At 36.1% G+C, this 21,123-nt stretch overlaps 2 protein-coding genes across 16 annotated transcripts in view; one reads left to right on the top strand and one right to left on the bottom strand.

The window, feature by feature from the left end:
- LOC137241066 (P protein-like) overlaps positions 1 to 21,123 on the top strand; it is a 61,421-nt gene that overhangs the window by 17,417 nt on the left and 22,881 nt on the right. The window lies entirely within an intron of this gene.
- Positions 1,950 to 8,096, bottom strand: LOC137241069 (uncharacterized). The gene is made up of 5 exons (XM_067768260.1): positions 7,899 to 8,096; positions 7,647 to 7,780; positions 5,633 to 5,715; positions 5,476 to 5,568; positions 1,950 to 2,284 (listed from the first exon to the last, which is right to left on the bottom strand). The coding sequence occupies exons 2-5, from the start codon at positions 7,760 to 7,762 to the stop codon at positions 2,145 to 2,147; spliced, it is 432 nt and encodes a 143-aa protein (XP_067624361.1). The 5' UTR covers positions 7,763 to 7,780; positions 7,899 to 8,096; the 3' UTR covers positions 1,950 to 2,144.

The following is a 21,123-nucleotide window of genomic DNA, read 5'->3' as shown; positions in this document are numbered from 1 at the left end:
TCGCAGCTTTCGAGGTAGTTGCTATCTCGCTATTGGAGCCCATCTGTCATACAGCTTTGGGCCTACTTTTCTTGTCTATGCGACTGCCCTGCCTCGCGGCTCTAGGACTGGGTCCTTTCTGCCTCTTGAAAGCAGGCTTGTCGCCTTCCGCCGAACGTTGCCTCTTCATTCTGCCATTTGACGCTTCTTCCTCCTCGTACCGGTTGCATAACCGAGGGTTTCTCGCAGCAAACCTTTTGAACTGCCTTCGACTTATTTCTACCGCTTCATGGGCCCATTCCAAGCGCTCGATCTCCACTTCTGTTGAGTCGACGACTGCTCCCAAGCGTTGAACAATTCTTAGTGCTGCACGGTACTGCGAGAGAGCTCTTTTACTTCCTCTGCTCCGTACCCTTCTCCACTCTTCTACTCCGTTTTCATTTGTGTGCTTCTCCAACACGGAGTTCATTGAATCAGCACTACTCTCGCTCCCCGAGTCCGACGCATCGCTTAATTCGTATTTGTCGTCCTTGGATTGCGACTCAGTCCTCCTCTTTACATCGTCCTTATTACAGTCAGTTAATGAGTCGTTCATCTTGGTCGTACGACCACCTGCCCGACAAGGCGGGCTCAGCGGTCCAGTATTATATACGGGGAAAGAACCGTCCGCCACAGCAATGCCCCTTGTTGTGGTAAGGCCATTAATACTTCCCGAGGTTGCCCGGTATCGGGAAGGCTCCGTTCGAATACAGCCGAATTTATCCCCTGGCTGCAAATCGTCCAATAGGCACGGTCCGCATAACACCCTGGATTAGGGGTTGGCAGTTCTTGGTCACCGACATCCCGCCGCCCTCGTATGAGGCGAAACGGCGTAGATGTCAGTCCTAACCAGCTCCGCCTTCTTGCTCAAAAGAACGCTTTTTAAGTACAATAAACCCCTTTTATAAGTAAGCCATTTATTTATACTAGTAATTTGCCTACTGTTACCACATGTTTCTACTTAGCCTGTAAGATCTTGTATTCTAATTGGCTTAATAAATTAATACTAAATACCAAACATTTAATGTGATCTTGATTATTTTCGTGTGATGGCAGTTTATAGTATAGCTTCTTCCATACCTGTAATTTCGAATAGCCGCACAACAAATTTTAGGTCAATTTAAAGTATTGATGCTTAACAGACGACATGGTAGGCAATAAAAAGCATTGCTACTGGCACTCCACACTAACCAGTCACGTTCCACTTCCTCTCCATTTGGCAAGATTCCGTTTAACAACGAGGTAGGAAATACCTCGTCATGACAATCACGTGGAAAAATAACAGGATACCTTTAATGACCTCGACGAATTATTTCGCTGACTTCTTCAGATCGCAAAAACTCATTATTCACGGTACCGATATCGAAGTCTTTTAAATGATCTGGACTTTGATACAGAGTTGGTGGTATGGTTGGAAGACTTTTTGAAGATGAACCTTCATCCGTGTCACCACGGAAACTTTACGATTTCGGATTCATTTAAACATACATTTTTGTTTGATGTTTTACTGTCTCCTCAGGCCCAGACAAAAAATCATTATGAATATTCGTTGCTTTTGAAATTCGGCTTAAAATTTGCACATGGAACAGCTAAAGACTTTCCTGAATTTAAAAAAAAAAAATCTCTTAGTACCTGAAAATCGCGGGCCCCCTGAGAAACACATTTTTATTTTATGTTTTTATTGTCTCCTCAGGCCCAGGCAAAAAATCATTATCAATATTCGTTGCTTTTGAAACTCGGCTTACAATTTGCACATGGAACAACTAAAGACTCTCTTGAATTAAGAAAAAAATGTCTTAGCACCTCTAAATCGCGATACAATTTCGTAATCGCCAACTTTAGATCAGCCATATCGTAAAGTATCAATAGAATTATGGAACAAACAAATTACAAATTAAAAAAATTTCACAATGCAGGCAAAAATAAAACAATTATATATTAAGTATTCAGATTCAATTGCAAGAATGCGAAATATTTTCAGTATTCTAATAAAATGTCTGACAATTTATTATGATAACTAGATGGTTATACTATACAAAAAGGATATGCCAATGTAAAGTATATATTAATCAAAATTATTTAACACTTTTCCACTTCCTGTTACTCTGCTGCTGTGCTGACTGTTCCTATGCATCATAATTTCCGCAATCGTCTTGACTGACCAATTCGAGCTCTGTGGAAAGCTGTTGGTCATTTAGAGCACTAATGTAAGCGTCTTTAACACTCTGCTCTGGATTAGGGACTTTTGTATGAACCCAAAGGAATTCTAAATTTGGGAAGAGAAAATAATGTTATAAATATGTTTATATGTGATGAATGACATGTAAAATAGTGATTACGTTCGTCCTTTTGTCCTGCATTTTTCGAAGTTTATTAAAGGTACAAATGGATTGTTAAACTCACTTTTGGGTCAGGGACTATGTTGAACACATGTGTGGGCATGACCCACATCCCTTTTGGAATTTGGTTTGTTACCGAAATAATTACGATGTTGGGCCATCTTCAGTGTCACCGTTTTTTTTTTTTTATAAAAACCAAAAACTTCCAGTGACATCGGCAAATGTACATGTTTTGTAGAAAAAATTGCTAAAACCCATTGCAAATACAAACACACGAAGCCCAACAAAACAGCTGTCGTTTGCTTAACGTTTGACGGATCTTAATTTGAGAGTTGGTGATAATCCCATATTAAAAACTTTCCTACCAATTGTTGTTTGCGATTCTTTCTAGAGCTAACGCTGTAGGTTTGAGAACAAGTTAATTTGGGATTTTTAATTAGAATTCTCAAACCCATCACAAACATGGCCTGAATAGTGTGGAATCAAGACGATTTTCTTACATGCTTCTTATGTTGTTGTGAAGTTTGAAAAATTTGTAAAAAATTCTTTCGTCTCATAAGATGAACAATGCGGAAAATCAAATTGGGAACTAAATTTTTTTACAACTTTTGAGAATTTTCTGTTCTGTTGCTTTATCGGAAAATTGCCAATTGAAACTTACTGTAATAGTATTAATGCTACTCGACTTTTTTCTTCTCTGTTATGCTACCGAAGGCTTCCACAAAATAAATTTAATCTTTATTACCTATCAATTTGATCATTGTTTGCAATGAAAAATAGTTAGTAGTCTGAAAAATTATTAAAAATGTATTTGATAAAAATAAATAGACATATTTTTTGAAAAAAAATTATAATAATATTTTGTAAAAAAAATTGTTAAAAAATGAATTTAATAAAATTATTAAAAGAAATAGCAAAAAACAATTTTATAAAAAATTAGTAATTAAAAAAATTAAATTAAAAAAATAATACAAAAAAAAATTATTTAAATCAAATTAAAAAAATTTTAAGAAAATTAGCAGATAAATTAATAAATTAATAATATAAAAGGTATTAATGTAATAAGGATTTATGAGACAATTGGTAAAGAAATAAGAAAAAAATTTAAAAACTCATAAAACATGTTAATAAAAAGAAAATTAGAGAAGATTTTGATAAAAACTTGATTTAATTAAAACTAGTACAGATTTTTGATTAAAAGGAATTCGAAAAACAACTTTTTTATTTAAAAATAAAATAAATGAAAGACTCGATAACCTCCGAAGAGATTTAAGACCGAGCTTCTCTTCCAATTTGCGTCGTGCTCCTATTAATTTTTCCTACTTGTTTATGCCGACTCCGAACGGCATATGCAAGGCAGATGAGTTTTCACTGAAAGCTTTTCATGGCCGAAATACACTCGGAGTGCTTTCCAAACACTGCCGAGGGGCGACCGCGTTTAGAAAAATTTTATTTTGATTGAAAAAGCTTGTTTCTAAATCTTTGATGCTGCTTTTCCCGGGGCGTGAACCCAGGATCTTCGGTGCGGTAGGCGGTGCACGCTACCATCACATCAGGGAGGCCGCCAACTTTTTATTTAGAACTAGAACACCCGGCAGACGTTGTCCTGCTCTAAATTTGGCCTATCGGCATACATTTTAATAAGCTTTTTCCGTCTGACTCCGCCCTCCCGCTCTTCACTTTTTCCTAACCCTTTATTCACTCCTCCCTCCGTCTTTTTCGCTTCATCTATCTCCATCTTCGTCTCATTCTATCTCTTTCTCAATCTCCTTCCCATCTCTCTTTTCTCTTCTCTCAATTTCTTCTCATTCTTCTGCATCCCTTATTGCCTGTCCCAGAGGGTGGTATGTATTTTATTCCAGTCCCAGTCCCAGTCCCACTCCGAGTCTCAGTCCCAGTCCTAGTCCTAATCCCAGTCCAAGTCCGTCTCTGGATAATATACAACTCTGTACTAAAGCACTCATCAATAGATTTCATTTGATATCCATATTGTATAAAGACTGTCTAGGCATTCACTGGCCCACGTTTTGGCCTATATCTCGAGACCCTAGTCACCCAGGGGTATGAAAATTACCCTCTACACAACTAAGGACTCCTGAATTAGAAAAAATTTCATAGTACCTTTAAATCGCGGGCCTCCTCAGAAACCCCTTCCAATAAAATAATATTGCGACTATAAACTGCGATATGACCTATCACATCTCTCAAGCTAGACCAAACTACACACGGGGTGCAAAACAAATTCAAAATCGGTTCAGTAATTTAGGAGTCCATCGCGGCCAATGATGTTGTGGCACGTTTTTCTTATATATTAAGACTAGTAAAATAAATAAGCAAAGAAAATATTTGAAAATAATTTGTAAAAAAAAAACTAAGTACTTTTTTGAAATGAGTATAAAAAATAAAAATAAGTAATTAGTTACAGGAATAACAAAAATTTAAAAAATTCATAAAATCTGTGAAAATGTAAGAAAATAGAAAACTTGATATCTTAAAATTTGTGAAGAATATTGGTAAAAAAAATTATTTCAAAACAGAAAGAAATAATTTAGAAAAAAAATTATAAAAATAAAAATAATTAGTAAAAAATTTAGTAAAAGAAATCAGTGAACAAATTTTGCAAAATTAAATAATAAAAAAAATTATGAAAAATGTCTCTTAAATAAAATTAAAACAAAAATTTGTAAACAATTTTTTTTACTCCATATATTGCACCGCACTATGGACTCATTCATCCTGTTTGCCGTCCTCACGGGCCGCCAGATCAACTATACATTGCGATACATTTTAGAATACGTGTCCTGTATGTGAGAGAGTCGTATTAGCGTGTGCTCCTATATCTTATTTACTGCCTTTATGGCATAGAGAATGAGAATAAGTCGTCTGAAATAACTTTTAGTAAAATAAGACATTATCCAAAAACTTAGGATACGAAAAGGTTTTCATTGGTACTGATCTTCCACCAATAAGAAACCCGTTTCTATTTATACTTATATCACTCAAATGATCTTGCAGGCCATTCGCTTTCGTTGACGAACATGTATAATAGGGACCTGGTCTGGCAACGTTTGCACACAGACACAAATCGAAATGCTTACTCAAAATAAAAATTACTAACCGTTGTGTTTCTTCGTCAATGGTATATCGTGGCAGACATAGATGATAACATAGTCGTTGCAATGCGCTAGAATTTTGTAATAATAATGGCGAGCTGCAAAATATGAATAAAAGTTATAGTTTAAATTTCTTAGAAATATATGATTATAATAACTTACCACCTTCATCATCATATTGAACTACAAAATAATCACTCCGCGGAAGGGATGTAAGTGTTCCGGTATTAACCATTACGCAGCCGCTAATAAATGTGAACAAAAAAAAAAAAAAAATGTGTTAAACTGCTGTGTATATTTTCAAAGTAAAAAACAAGAAGAGTATGCGAATGCTACTACGAGCTAAGAGAGGAAACGAGACGTTTTTGCAGGAGGAAAATAGCATAGACAGAAAGGCATGAGAGCGAGGAGCATGAGCTTTTAGTCACCAGGAATGATGCCGGCAAATTTTGGAAAAAAATTCGACGACAGACGAAAGGTTCTTAGTCCGGGGTAAAATACTGGCAGAATGAAAACGGTGATCTTTTAACCGATGTTCAGAGAGTACTTAGATTATATAGGGAACACTTCTCTGACCTTCCAAATGGAGACAGCGATGTATCTATCGCCCAAGGAAGATAATGACTTCGAGCCCGCAATCGATGAATTTATGGAGTTTATGTTCCTCTACCCGACTATGATGAAGCCAGATTAAAAAACAACAAGGCCGCGGGCGCTGGTGGTTTTCCTGCGGAGCTATTCAAATAAGGAGGCGAGGAGTTGATCAAAGGCGTGTATGACGCTTGGAATCCAAGCGTTCTTTGCCCAGTATACACAAAGTGGGATACTGCAAACTTCAGCTTCACACCTGGTAAATCCCCAATCGACCAGATTTTGACTATACGCCAAATCTTGGCAAAATTCGCGAAAAAAGAATTGACACACGGTACCTCTTCGCCAATATAAAAGCCCTCTTCGGCAGCCCATATACGTCATTTCTGCATTTGGTTTTCCCACAAAATTTATACGGCTGTGCTAAATGACGTTGAGCAACATCTTCAGCTTAGCTAGAATCGGGAAGGACAGCGGCTAAAAACTAAACGAAATTTCAGACAGGGCGGCTCTCTCCGCTGGTAGGACCAAATGGAAAACGGTTTAAATTCCTTTGGTGTTTAAATTGGCACCCGTAAGTCAAGTGAAGAATCGAGAAATATTTTGGACGACCAAAGCCGTTAAATCGGTTGAGCACGAATTAAGTAAGTAAAACTTCGGGTTAGAGAATTCACTTGTAGATTTCATTTGTAGGGACGATGTGTTTTCAAATACAACTAAATTAGACCATGGATATGTATATCCGGATATCTGAATAAACTGAAAACAAAATATTATAACCTAACGACGAAAAAAGTTCTGAACTCTTAAAGCATGTAAACATGATTTAATCTCATCTTCCTCAATGTAGCTTCAACACGAAGAGGTTTTGAGTATTCGTCAGATCCCTAATCAATATTTTCGGAAGCCTAATCACCAGGGCTGCATGAGCTTAATTTTTAACTTTACAAGAAATTTACCCCTAACTAGCATGTCTAGGTCATCTATGCAGGCAAACACTTGGCAGCAATTGTTTTCTAGGACCCAGTGTAGAGCATACTGTACACTGATTTGGCGTGACTCTGCTCTCATCCCTCTCCGCTGCGACAATTCTTTGCATTGAAATTTATTGGTTCGAATTCGGGCCATATATATAAATAAAGAAAAGTGTAGTCATTTGGGTTGAAAGACATTTTTTTTTCAAAACCAAATTTTATAGTTAAACTGTTTATCTTGTTTCGTTCCCGATAAATTGCACTAAAGATGGCAAAACTCCGAAACCGGTTTGTCTTCAAACCAAACTTTACAAGAAATGGCGGAAAATGATTCCAATTCAAGTAATTGATGTATTTTGGAAAAATTTTCCATCATTCCTTATCAAATTTGATTTGAATACGAACCGGGTTCTGTTTTGTGCCATCTTCAGTGTTATTTTTTGAGAACGAAAATGGAAACAAATATTTTACCTATGCACTTGATATTTGGAAAAAGTTTCTTTTGACACAAAAGTCTTCCCTTTTACACTCTGTCGAAAAATCAACAACACAAAAGACAACATAACTTTCACTTAAACGCAAAAGCTTTGTCTGCAATTAAAAATACTTACTCTGCGTTATTTATTCGGAAATTTGTTACTCTATGAACATTGTTACTTCCAGGAGTGTAATCAGTTTTATAGCAGCGGGCATTCTCATCGTTCATGACGTGATATCTACTATGCATATACCAGCTACCTTGGAACTATGAATAATTAAAACATAAGCTTTTAAAATGGCGTTAAAATCTATGCATAGTACCATAAAATTGGCCTAGCTTAATAGAGCTGACACTTAATTTATTTAAGTATATAGAACTTAACTGTTGATAAGTCATTGTTTGGGACAAAGTTTATATCTCGTCGACAGTAACCATCTCTTTGAATTTGTCCGGCCACCAAACATGATAATGTCAAAAAACTTAAAATTGACAAAGAGGCACTGAAAAAAAGTGAAATTAAATAAAAAATAATATTATATTGTTAAAAGAAACTTCGTGGGCTGAATATATTATTTTATTGCATTTTGTTTTATTTTGCTTCTGATTTTATAATTTTTTTTTAACTTAATTTGATACTTTTTTAATTTTATTTTATATATTTTTATTTCATTTTATTTAATTTTTTTCACTTTATGTTTTTTTTACAATTGTTTTTGTTTTATAGGCCTATTGATAAAGGATTCTTTTTTATTTCATTTTATTTTATTTCATCTTATTTTATTTTATTTTATTCTATTTTATTTTTTGTTTTATTTCATTCAATTTTTTATTTCATTTTATTTTGTGTCTTTCATTTTATTTTATATTATCATTGTTTGGGACAAAGTTTATATCTCGTCGACAGTAACCATCTCTTTGAATTTGTCCGGCCACCAAACATGATAATGTCAAAAAACTTAAAATTGACAAAGAGGCACTGAAAAAAAGTGAAATTAAATAAAAAATAATATTATATTGTTAAAAGAAACTTCGTGGGCTGAATATATTATTTTATTGCATTTTGTTTTATTTTGCTTCTGATTTTATAATTTTTTTTTAACTTAATTTGATACTTTTTTAATTTTATTTTATATATTTTTATTTCATTTTATTTAATTTTTTTCACTTTATGTTTTTTTTACAATTGTTTTTGTTTTATAGGCCTATTGATAAAGGATTCTTTTTTATTTCATTTTATTTTATTTCATCTTATTTTATTTTATTTTATTCTATTTTATTTTTTGTTTTATTTCATTCAATTTTTTATTTCATTTTATTTTGTGTCTTTCATTTTATTTTATATTATGTTATTTCATTATTTTTTTTATTTTACTAAATTCTCTTGTGTTAAATTTTTTTTAGATTTCATTTCATTTTAGTTTTTTTTTATTAAATTAAATTTTATTTTGTTTATTATTTTTCTGTTTATTTTGTTTTATTACACTGTTAAAAAAACGAGCTTTAGTTCTGTGCTATGAACCAAATATACTTTAAAGGGGAGAAAAAATAAAAATACACGTGTATCGGCGATTTTCATGTACACGTCCGAATTTTTTTTATGTATAAAGTATAAAGCTCGTAGTGTCCGTCTGTCCGCCTGTGCGAAAGGCTTTGTATCGATTTTTAACACTTTTTCCGTAATCCAATCGAGCTGAATTTTTGCAGGCAGACTCGTGGAAATGTCTGTATTACGTCAAATTTAAAAAAAAAAATAGATTTTTGTCAATTCTCAGATTTTCCCATATATATTATACTTCTATATCAATACCTTCCTATCCTCCTAATGTGCAAATTTTCTGTCAATCATTATTTGCTGAAACTGTGCAAATATATGTTCTGCGCATGCGCGGCTTTGTTAGTGTTAGTGAACCTTTTTAAAAGTAATTTAAAGTAAATTAGCTTGAACAAACGATATATAAACGTTTTCAAAATGTTACTTACATTGAGTTTTTTGATGAAGTACACAAAATATGAGTACTGGGCTGGCTGCTATTGGTGTTGAAATAATATCTAACATACCTTTTTCCTCCGTGCTTTTTTTCGTTTCAAAAAACAAACGAATATCCAAATAAAAATTTATTACTTCCTTACACAGCTGTGTCCGGTGATACTATTGAAGAATGCATCACTTGTATTTTGAAAATTTTCATTTATTAAACTTAATTTTGCATTTCCAATTGGGCATGCCTTGAGAACTTGTCTTAAACATTTCTATGACACTATACAAATATTACATACGTCCACACATGGCGCGACAAACGCACCTTTATTTTTGTGCGCTGAAAGTAAAAGCATTTCTTCACCTATCAATTGCCCTTGACATGTGGAATATTTTATTTTATTTTTTACCTTCCAAGCCAGCAATATAACGAACAAAATTGTCCACATTTGCTAACTCGAAATCTATTACCTCGCTATTTTTTGCTTAGGATACTAGTAGACTCTGATGACGCCTCTAGAATGGATACGCCGTCGAATGTACAATTCCCACTTTCAATCGCAATTAACTCGTGCCTTACTAAGAGTCGTCTATATGCACTTTAAATTGAACTGCGTTGGGATTGTTGTTGAAACCCCCTCTTGCCCTAATTTCACCAAAAAAGGTTTCCAGGAAGTCTTATGGAAGCTTATAAGTTTAAAGGTATGTCATGCCAAAATTTTTAAGCTTCTCAAATAGTGGAAAAATATTTCTTAAAGCAACGATCATACAAACAAATCCTGTTTTCCGGCCAGATTTAACCAGAAGGGTGCCATTAGCATCTCACAATGAAGAGATATATTCCTCGAATCCCTGTGCGTGCATCTTTAAGTTGCAATATGACTCATCCGTCAAAGCTCGTCTGAATTCATGCTTAGAAAAATAATTTTTGCAATTGAGTATATCGGTGATATTATTAAATTTCAAACAAAATTCAGATGTAGCCTCACTACCCTTAAATTTTTCGTTTAACGTTTGATCTTTAAATTTAAATTATAAGAAAATTAACGACTTAGCAACACTTTCGCTTAGCGTTTGACCAGCTAACAGCTTAAAGCGCAAACCTTCATTTTTTTGTAGTAAATATAAATCACATATATATTGCTATTTTATACTCTCGTCCATACACCATTTTAGTAAAAGCGTATCTCGCAAACAATTTCTAACCAATTTTATCATAGGGCAGAGGTTAAATAAGACGTAACATGGTCCTTTTGTTGCAGGGTTTATAAAGTATGGCTTAAATAAGGTACCGTAGTTAAAGTTCGCTCCTAATCGAGTACACATACTTGAATTTAAATACGCGCCATCAAACGTCAGGGAATACACTTTCGCTCCGGTGGAACTCAACATATAAAGCGATTCTGTCAATGCTCACCAGTCAAAGATCGTATTACGAAGTATCCTATTGGAACTTTCCAATGATCATTCAACGAGACAACCGTTATTACAAGAGCACTATGCAGTAGGAGCCGAATCGTACTCTGCAGCATTATCCGCCGTTCCCATATTGACACACCCCTCAAAGCCTCAACGATTGTATTGTTTTTTGCTCTCTAATGGCTATTTCGTCAAACACTAGATTCACTATTACAGCTTTGAGCCTTTAGCACGTATTGTTATGGCTTCTAGTGCTTGCTTTGTGAAATCTGGTGAGCCGTCAATATTTCGGTACCATTTGCGAAGCGTTGAAGGATGTGGTAGCATGTTTTTCCACGTTTGGTGGACAAAGCGGTAAGCTCTTTGTGAATAGAAATGCAGTGCAAGAGCAAAACTTCTTATTTCTTTTATATACCATTTTGACCCGTTCATTTTTCTAGATACCATTGCTTTAACATTTTCTGGTATAAAAAAAAACAATCAAAAATGCAACGCAAGTAACAATATTTTGATTTAAGAAAAGCGATTTTACCATCATCATTTCAGTATCTGCGTCTATTAACTTCCTTTCGCGCAAATGATTCATGAATTCTTCTAAAGAGGTAACTCTGCTTTTCAAATATCGAATTTTTTTCCCGCAGGTTTTTTATAATTTTCCTTTTTTTCTCAAACGATCTTTTTACCAATGCTATAACACGACTGGCACAACTTGGTATTGCGACATCAGGTGTTTTTATTTCTGAAATAAAACGAGGGTCACTAAAATGCCTTTTACCGGCGTACTTATTTTTTCAGCATCGTCACTTGGTAAATGTACGCTAGTTTCTTCGCCTGTTAGTTTTTTTATATTCCTGTCTCAAAAGTATTAAATATACTTCCATGAAGAGCGCACATTTCGTCTTGAAATATAAACGCCTATTGAAGGAAATGCGCCTTTCATTAATCCACCTAAACTATTGCTTGACCCGGCCTTGAAGACTTTCACTTGGAAATGGTTGCTACAAATACGCATATTTTTCATATTATCACTTGTGGTTAAGCCGCATGCCTTAACCCATTTCTCGCAGGATTCTGCATCTTTTAGAAAGCTGGGGTTTAAATGAAAAGCCCAATAACAAGTTAAAACAAAAATTGCACAGTTTAACTAATTCACTTTCTGCAAAACACTCACGAATGCAAGCCTATATTATTAAATTTGTCTCTCTTGTTATCACACAAAAAAAACAGCGCTTCGACATTTTTATACTCAGTTGAGCAGAGCTCACAGAGTATACTAACTTTGATTGAATTACGGTTGGTTGTACAGGTATAAAGGAATCGAGATAGATATAGACTTTCATATATCAAAATCATCAGTATCGAAAAAAAAATTTGATTGAGTCATGTCCGTCCGTTAACACGATAACTTGAGTAAATTTTGAGATCGCTATTTAAAATGAACAATATCGGACTATAACCACGCCCACTTTTTCGATATCGAAAATTTCGAAAAATGGAAAAAGTGCCATAATTCATTACCAAAGACGGATAAAGCGATGAAACTTGGTAGCTGAGTTAAACTTATGACGCAGAATAGAAAATTAGTAAAATTGTGGACAATGGGCGCTGCACCGCCCACTTTTAAAAGAAGGTAATTTAGAAGTTTTGCAAGCAGTAATTGGGCAGTCGTTGAAGATATCACGATGAAATTTGGCAGGAACATTACTCCTATTACTATATGTATGCTTAATAAAAATTAGCAAAATCGGAGAACGACCAGGCCTACTTAAAAAAAATTTTTTTTAAAGTCAAATGTAAAAAAAAAGTTAATATCAAAATGGGCGTGGCTCCGCCCTTTTTAATTTAATTTGTCTAGGATACTTTTAATGCCATAAGTCGAACAAAAATTTACCAATCCTTGTGAAATTTGGTAGAGGCTTAGATTCTAGGATGATAACTGTTTTCTGTGAAAAAGGGAGAAATCGGTTGAAGCCACGCCCAGTTTTTATACACAGTCGACCGATTGTCCTTCCGCTTGGCCGTTAACACGATAACTTGAGCAAAAATCGATATATCTTTACTAAACTCAGTTCACGTACTTATCTGAACTCACTTTGTATTGGTGTAAAAGAAGGGCCGAATTCCGACTATGACCACGCCCACTTTTTCTATATCGAAAATTACGAAAAATGAAAAAAATGCCATAATTATATACCAAATACGAAAAAAGGGATGAAACATGGTAATTGTATTGGTCTATTGACGCAAAATATAACTTTAGAAAAAAACTTGGTAAAATGGGTGTGACACCTACCATATTAAGTAGAAGAAAATGAAAAAGTTTTGCAGGGCGAAATCAAAAGTCCTTGGAATCTTGGAAGGAATACTGTTCGTGGTATTACATATATAAATAAATTAGCGGTACCCGACCGATGACGGTCTGGATCACCCTGGTCCACGTTTATGGCGATATCTCGAAAACGCCTTCACATATACAACTAAGGGCCACTCCCTTTTAAAACCCTCATTAATACCTTTAATTTGATACCCATATCATACAAACACATTCTAGAGTCACCCCTGGCCCACCTTTATGGCGATATCTCGAAAAGGCATCCACCTATGGAGCTAAGGCCCACTCCCTTTTAAAATACCCATTAACACCTTTCATTTGATACCCATATCGTACAAACAAATTCTAGAGTCACCCCTGGTCCACCTTTATGGCGATATCTTGAAAAGGCGTCCACCTATAGAACTTAGGCCCACGCCCTTTTAAAATACTCATTAACACCTTTCATTTGATACCCATATCGTCCAAACAAATTCTAGAGTCACCCCTGGTTCACCTTTATGGCGATATCTCGAAAAGGCGTCCACCTATAGAACTAAGGCCCACACCCTTTTAAAATACTCATTAAAACCTTTCATTTGATACCCATATTGTACAAACGCATTCTAGAGTCACCCCTGGTCCACGTTTATGGCGATATCCCGAAAAGGCGTCCACCTATAGAACTAAGGTCTACGCCCTTTTAAAATACTCATTAACACCTTTCATTTGATACCCATATCGTACAAACAAATTCTAGAGTCACCCCTGGTCCACCTTTATGGCGATATCTCGAAAGAACTAAGGCCCATAGAACTAAGGCCCACTCCCTTTTAAAACACTTATTAACACCTTTCGTTTGATACCCATATTGTACAGACGCATTCTAGAGTCAACCCTTGTCCACTTCTATAACGATATTCCGAAAAGGCGTCCACCTATAGAACTAAGGCCCACTCTCTTTTAAAATGCTCATTAACACCTTTCATTTGATACCCATATAGTACAAATAAATTCTAGAGTCACCCCTGGTCCACCTTTATGGCGATATCTCGAATAGGCGTCCACCTATAGAACTAAGGTCTACGCCCTTTTAAAATACTCATTAACACCTTTCGTTTGATACCCATATTGTACAAACGCATTCTAGAGTCAACCCTGGTCCACTTTTATAACGATATTCCGAAAAGGCGTCCACCTATAGAACTAAGGCCCACTCTCTTTTAAAATGCTCATTAACACCTTTCATTTGATACCCATATAGTACAAACAAATTCTAGAGTCACCCCTGGTCCACCTTTATGGCGATATCTCGAAAAAGCGTCCACATATGGAACTAAGGCCTACGCCCTCTTAAAATACTCATTAACACCTTTCATTTGATACCCATATCGTACAAACAAATTCTAGAGTCACCCCTGGTCCATCTTTATGGCGATATCTCGAAAAGGCGTCTACCTATAGAACTAAGGCCCACGCCCTTTTAAAATACTCATTAACACCTTTCATTTGATACCCATATCGTACAAACAAATTCTAGAGTCACCCCTGGTCCACCTTTATGGCGATATCTCGAAAAGGCGTCCACCTATATAACTAAGGCCCACGCCCTTTTAAAATACTCATTATAACCTTTCATTTGATACCCATATTGTACAAACCATTCTAGAGTCACCCCTGGTCCACGTTTATGGCGATATCCCGAAAAGGCGTCTAACGATAGAACTAAGGCCCTCTCCTGAATCTCCAGGAGGTGCCAATTGTCCTATTGCAGGTGAACAGCTCTGCTGCTGCCTTCTTCGATCGCTCCACTATATGGCCACTTCATAATAGCTTCCTATCCAGAATGACTCCCAAGTACTTGACTTGATCGCTAAACGCTAAGAACGTACCCCCAATTCTTGGCGGTGTAAGATTTGGTACTTTGTACCTCCTCGTGAAGAGGACAAGCTCGGTTTTATCCGGGTTGACTTCCAAACCTGTGGCGGGTTGTACTCCTGGAGCAGCTTCGGGATGTCAGCTGGGTCCGTTGGCGTCACTGGAACCCAGGCTCTAGCCCTTGGTCGTGAAGGGATATCATGCGCCTCCACTACCTTGAGGCGCGCCCGGATATACCACCCTATCAGCGTGACGGCGGCCCTATAGAGGTTTACCGACCTGACGTCGTCACAGGCAATTAGCTTGACATTGCCCTGGAACCACCCTGCATCGGTGTAAGATGGCGGTGGACCAGGGTTGTCTTTCTTAACCTTAACGGCCACCGTAGCGAGCGCGGCCTCGATCCACTTCCACTGTTGTTTCGGGATCCTGGCATCTTCGTTGCTCTCGTCTATAATGCCAATGATCTGCCGACCCTTGAAAATTTCGGCGAAAGACCGCGTCCAGCCTCCCTGCGTCTTGGCCCTTTTCGGTACCCTGGGGTTGGATTCATCCATGGACCGCTGGCGTTTCGAGGTTTCATCACTCTCGGCTAAAACTTTTAAAATTACTTGAACTAAAAAACTAAAAATAAATAATAGTTTAAAAAAACTAAAAAAAAAACACGCTTTTATAGCAAACCGAACTAAAAAATAGAAAATAATTTTCAATTAAAAAGAGTATATAACAGTAGTAGAAGGTCAAACAGTCGTTTATAGTTAATCACCTCAAAATAAAATTATAATAAAATTTAAGTTATTAACAAAATAATTTAATTCACAGTAAAAAGCGTGGGGTGCTTGATATTGATGTTAAAATCATTCTATTGGCAACATTGATTTAGTTACTTACATTACAAACTGAGGCTTCAGCATTTTGTATCGTATTATCTTGAAGATATCACAAGCAAATATCACTAACTTCTTCGACACTTAAACTGACAATGTGATATTAACAAATTTCACGCCTTTTATACCTGCACTCTATACCGATTTTTTCAGCGAAAACTCCACACACACCCAAAACACATTATACCATTTCAAATAAAAAAACAAAAAGTAAAGGTGTCTAAGTTCGGGTGTAACCGAACATTATATACTCAGCGTGAGCTTCAATTGTACATTTCATTTCAGATAAATTACTTTTCTACATAAAACGCGGCACCGCCCATTTAAAAAAAATGTCTCCCCCTTTCCTCTTACAATAAAACTTGATAAGTAAAATGTAATTGATTAAAAACAATTTTTTTTACGTTATTCTAGTCCACGACTCTTTTAAACTTATTTTATATCTAAGTTGCCGTGGTATTCAATCGATCCCGTCCATTTTTACTAGAAATATATTCTGCTATAAGGAAAATATATGTACACAATTTCATTACGATATGTTAATTTTTCTTCGAGTTATGGCTTCCGAAACATAGAAAATTGCTTGCTCAAAAAAGGGGCGGTGCCACACCTATTTTAAAAAATTTTTGTGTTTTCCAATTTAATGTTATAATTCAATTTAGAAAGTAAAATTCTATTGATACAAATTTGTTTTTCGCTAAGATGTAGCTTATTAATTTCGTCTATGCTTTTAAAAATCTTTTATATAAAAGTGGGCGTGGTCTTTAACCGATCTCGTCCCTTTTTTCCAGAAATATTTATTTCTATAGGGAAAATTTGCGTATCCAATTTTATTAAGATCCGTTCATTTGTCTTCAAGTTATGGCTCGCCAAACATAGTCATAAAAGGGGCGGTGCCACTCCTATTTTTTTAAATTTGAAGTTTTTCCTATTTATTGTTATAAATCCTCTTGGGAAATGAAATACCATTGTTATAAAGCTCTTTTTTGCAAAGATATAGCTTATTGTATTCGCCCACGACCCTTTTAAATATCTTTTATTTAAAGTGGGCGTGGTCCTTAACCGATTTCGTTAATTTTATTTTCAAATTTCTTATAGTAAAGGCAGCCTCTCTGACGAATTTTGTTACGATAGGTTTAACGATTTTTGATTTATGATTAATAATATTTGTAAAATTGATTAAAAAATTAAAAAAATTTTTTTTAATTTTTATCAAGAATCTCAATGTCAGTCCACACGTCAAATTTCAACATTCTAGGTGTAATATTTACTCAATAATCTGGTTTTTTGTGTTTTCCAAAATGCTGTATATATAAAAAGTGGGCGTGGCTATCATCCGATTTTGCTCATTTTCAATACCAATCTATTCTGGGTCGAGATAAGCTCGTGTACCAAATTTGGTGAAGATATCTCAATATTTACTCAAGTTATCGTGTTAACGGACAGACGGACGGACGGACGGACATAGCTCAATCAGTTTTTTTCGATACTGATGATTTTGATATATGGAAGTCTATATCTATCGCGATTCCTTTATAAGTACCTGTACAACTAACCGTTATCCAATCAAAGTTAATATACTCTGTGTGCAAAGTACGCTGAGTATAAAAACAGTAAGTAGCCTAAGTTCGCGTAATATTGTATATAGCCTACAGAAAAATGAGAGACAGTCACGCAAAACGACAGTTTCGCCATACAGGTTTTGGTCCCCCACTTTTTTCTAAGATATAGAAATTTTAATTTTCTACATACTCGCGTCTCTGTTATGTGCATTTCCTAACACAGTGTAAACAAAAGTAAGTTTTTTGGCCAATGTTCGTGTATTCACAAAAGATGTTTTGTTCTACACAATTGTTCTAATTATCGATTTAACCCTTGGTTGGCCTGCCTGTGTTGGTAAAAACTTAAGTGTCATAAGAATATATCTGATAGGTAGCTATCCTTCAGATAAAATCTAACTTAACTGGAGATGGTAAAACGGCCCTTAATGACTACCTCCGAACTGGTGCTAATAGGAAGCATATCGGGAGAAAGGGTAGCCACACTTGTATCAAAAACGCTGATTAAAATTAATTAATAAAAAGTTTGCGACTATTTCAGAACCACCTTAGGTTGAACCAATTAGGAACGCTTTAAAAAGGTCTACACTGAACTTGCCTTTTGAACGCGTCGTTAACTAATTCAATCGCAGGTGGTTTGAAATAGTCGCGGCCTTTGATTAATTTATTTAAATATATTGTAACGAATTTAGGGAAATTCCGCTTATTTGAAACCTTCCGCTAACGTTCGAATCTCTAAACTGTTGAATAAATCACTCCACTATTTAGCATTGCAAACTGCTCTTTATTTAGATTACTTCAAGAGTAGTACTTCACAATTATGCTTCACAACCAATAGCGTGTTTAAATCAAAACTAATTACTGATTATTCAGCTTGCTCTGCTTTTTACTCTCTGTTGTCTTATCCGCATATTTCTCCAAATTTCTAGACGTTTCTCCTTCTAGAATCTTCTACTTGGTTACCAGCTATATGCGTGTGTATTTGCAGTTTATAGCCTCCCGCATAGGCATATGCGTGTGTATATGTGAGTACTACTTCGGCTGATGATTCCATTTGTGTGTGAGTTATCTCATCGTTGCCTTGTATGTATCTGGATAAATGATGGTTAATCTGTTTATGTAGCTTGCTTTAATGTTTTTGTTGTTGTGCCTTTATTTAGTGATGTGAAAATTCGCCACACTGCTCTCCACCTAAGCCGGATCGTCCCGATCAGACAAATTTCCTGATCCAAACGATCCCAGTCTTTCCAAATAAACCACTTTCATTTTGGTTCGTGGTTTCCCAATTGTTTGTATGCGGTAAACTACATCATTAATTCGTTTCACAACTTTGTATGGGCCTTCCCAATTACACTGCAATTTCTGTGACAAACCTTTTTTTCGTTGTGGGATGCATAGCAGCACCAAATCTCCTTCCCGAAAACCTTCCGAATTGATTGCTTTATCATATCTGGCTTTCATCTTTTCACTCATAATCTTGTCTCGTTGTCTTACCCGATCATGTATTTCCCTCAGCTCTTCCTCTAAGACGCCAGTGTATTTCTTGACATTTCTCTCCGCATCGGCATTTGTCCCAAACTCCAAATCAGCTGACAGTCGAAGGTCATTGCCAAAAATTACATTTGCGGGAGTTTGGCCCGCTTTCTCATGCACTGCCGATCGGTAAGCCATCAAGAATAATGGTATGCGTGTATCACACTCTTTATGGAACTTGTCCACTACTTTCCTTAAGTGCTCCTCCAATTTTCTATTGAATCGTTCCACCTTACCATCGGACTGAGGATGCAATGCAGTTGTCCCTGTTTTCGAATACCCAACGGTTTACACATCTCATGGAACACAGCTGATCCAAGATTTCTCCCCTGGTTAGAATGTAACTCCATTGGTACACCATACTTTGCAGCCCAATTGTTTATGAATACTTCTGTTACTGTTTCCGCTTCTTGATTTGGGATTGGGTATTCTACCTCTGGCCAATTGCTGAAATAATCCATAACCACCAGTACATATTTGTTTCCACAGTTGCTAGTAGGATATGGACATGCGACATCCATAGCGATCCTATCAAATGGCACACCTCAGTTATATTACTTCATCTGGCCATGACTTCGGGCTTTGGGCCCTTTCGCTCTGCTGCAAACCACGCAGTTGGCAATCCACTCAGTGAACGACTGACGATAACCAACCCAATATAATCTCTGCTTAATCTTCTCGAGCGTCTTGGTAATTCCAGGATGACCTCCACTTGGACCATTATGCAGCTCGCTGAGCACGTCAGGAATCCTCTTTCTGGGAACAACTATCAGTTTCTTTTTGCATTGACCATCCTCACTCTCCCATACTCGATGCAAGCAACCGGATATCAATTCTAAACTGTTCCACTATGCCCAATATGACTTCGCAATGGGACTCGCTGCTGACATCTCCTCTCTATTTGGTCTTTCGTTTCGTTCGAGCCCTTGCATAACATGTGACAGATCTGTATCTTCTAGCTGACACTTCCTTAGTTGTTTCTTGTCCCATTCATCCGCACACGTTATAGTCATTAGCCGGACATCTATAATGCCTTCTTTAGCCTCGGCCTTTGAACAGTGCTTGCATTCCAAACTACATGATTTCCATGGGTACTACCTTGCTCGATGCTCAATGGAAAAGTCATAGCTTTGTAGTCGCTCGATCCACTGCGCCAATTTTCCTTCTGGATTACGGAATTGCAGAAGCCATTTCAACGCTACATGATCAGTCCTGACGCAGAATTGCTGTAATGTTTTTGTTGTTGTGCATTTATTTAGTCATGTGAAAATTCGCCACAATATATACCTAGCTTGAACTTATGCGCTATTGGTACAAGTATGAGTACTAAATGTTACGCTCTTCATCCGATTAGTACCCGTTCAGCACCGTTCATTTTTTCTGCTGGGTATTCATAATCGAAATCATATCCCTGCTTATCTGACGCTTGGAATTGCTATATGTTCTAAAACTTATTAATTTTTATGATTCAATAACATACATACTACTTTTTCTTAAAATGTTTTGAAAACGCAATTATAAGCTTCAAAAATAAATTATTTACCATTAAGAGACACGTATTGTTTAACTTATCTCATTTGTACACTTTTTTGCATATATTGAAAGTGAGCCAAGTTAACGGAACATAAAATGTTCCAAAAAGTGAACAAATTATTTTTTATCTCTTTTATCTATCAATATAAGCAGACCCAGCAGACGTTGTTCTATCCTAACTTTGGTCAATCTACATAAGTTTTAAGAAGTTTTTTCCCTCTCCGTCTTTCCTGTCCTATCTTCGTCTAACTCCATCGCTTTCTCCTTCACTGTTTTCTCTCTCTAGTTCTTATTCCTCCCCATCCCTTATTCCCAGTCCCAGCTCCAGTTACAGTCCCAGCCCGAAAGTCCCAGTCCAAGTCAAAGTCCACGTCCCTGGTCCGTTTCCCGGAAAAAAAGTCTCGTAAATACTAATCGGGGCAAAGGGCTGCCTAAATACTTAATTTCGGGCAAATCGAACTGTGAATAGAGTTTGTTCGAATAATCGTTCCCGGGTCTCCTTTCCAGAA

Source organism: Eurosta solidaginis, chromosome 2 (assembly GCF_040869045.1).
Source record: "Eurosta solidaginis isolate ZX-2024a chromosome 2, ASM4086904v1, whole genome shotgun sequence".
NCBI classification, from domain to species: Eukaryota; Metazoa; Arthropoda; class Insecta; order Diptera; family Tephritidae; genus Eurosta; species Eurosta solidaginis.
The sequence above is the reverse complement of the archived record's forward strand: the minus strand, read 5'-3'. Positions and strand labels throughout refer to the sequence as shown.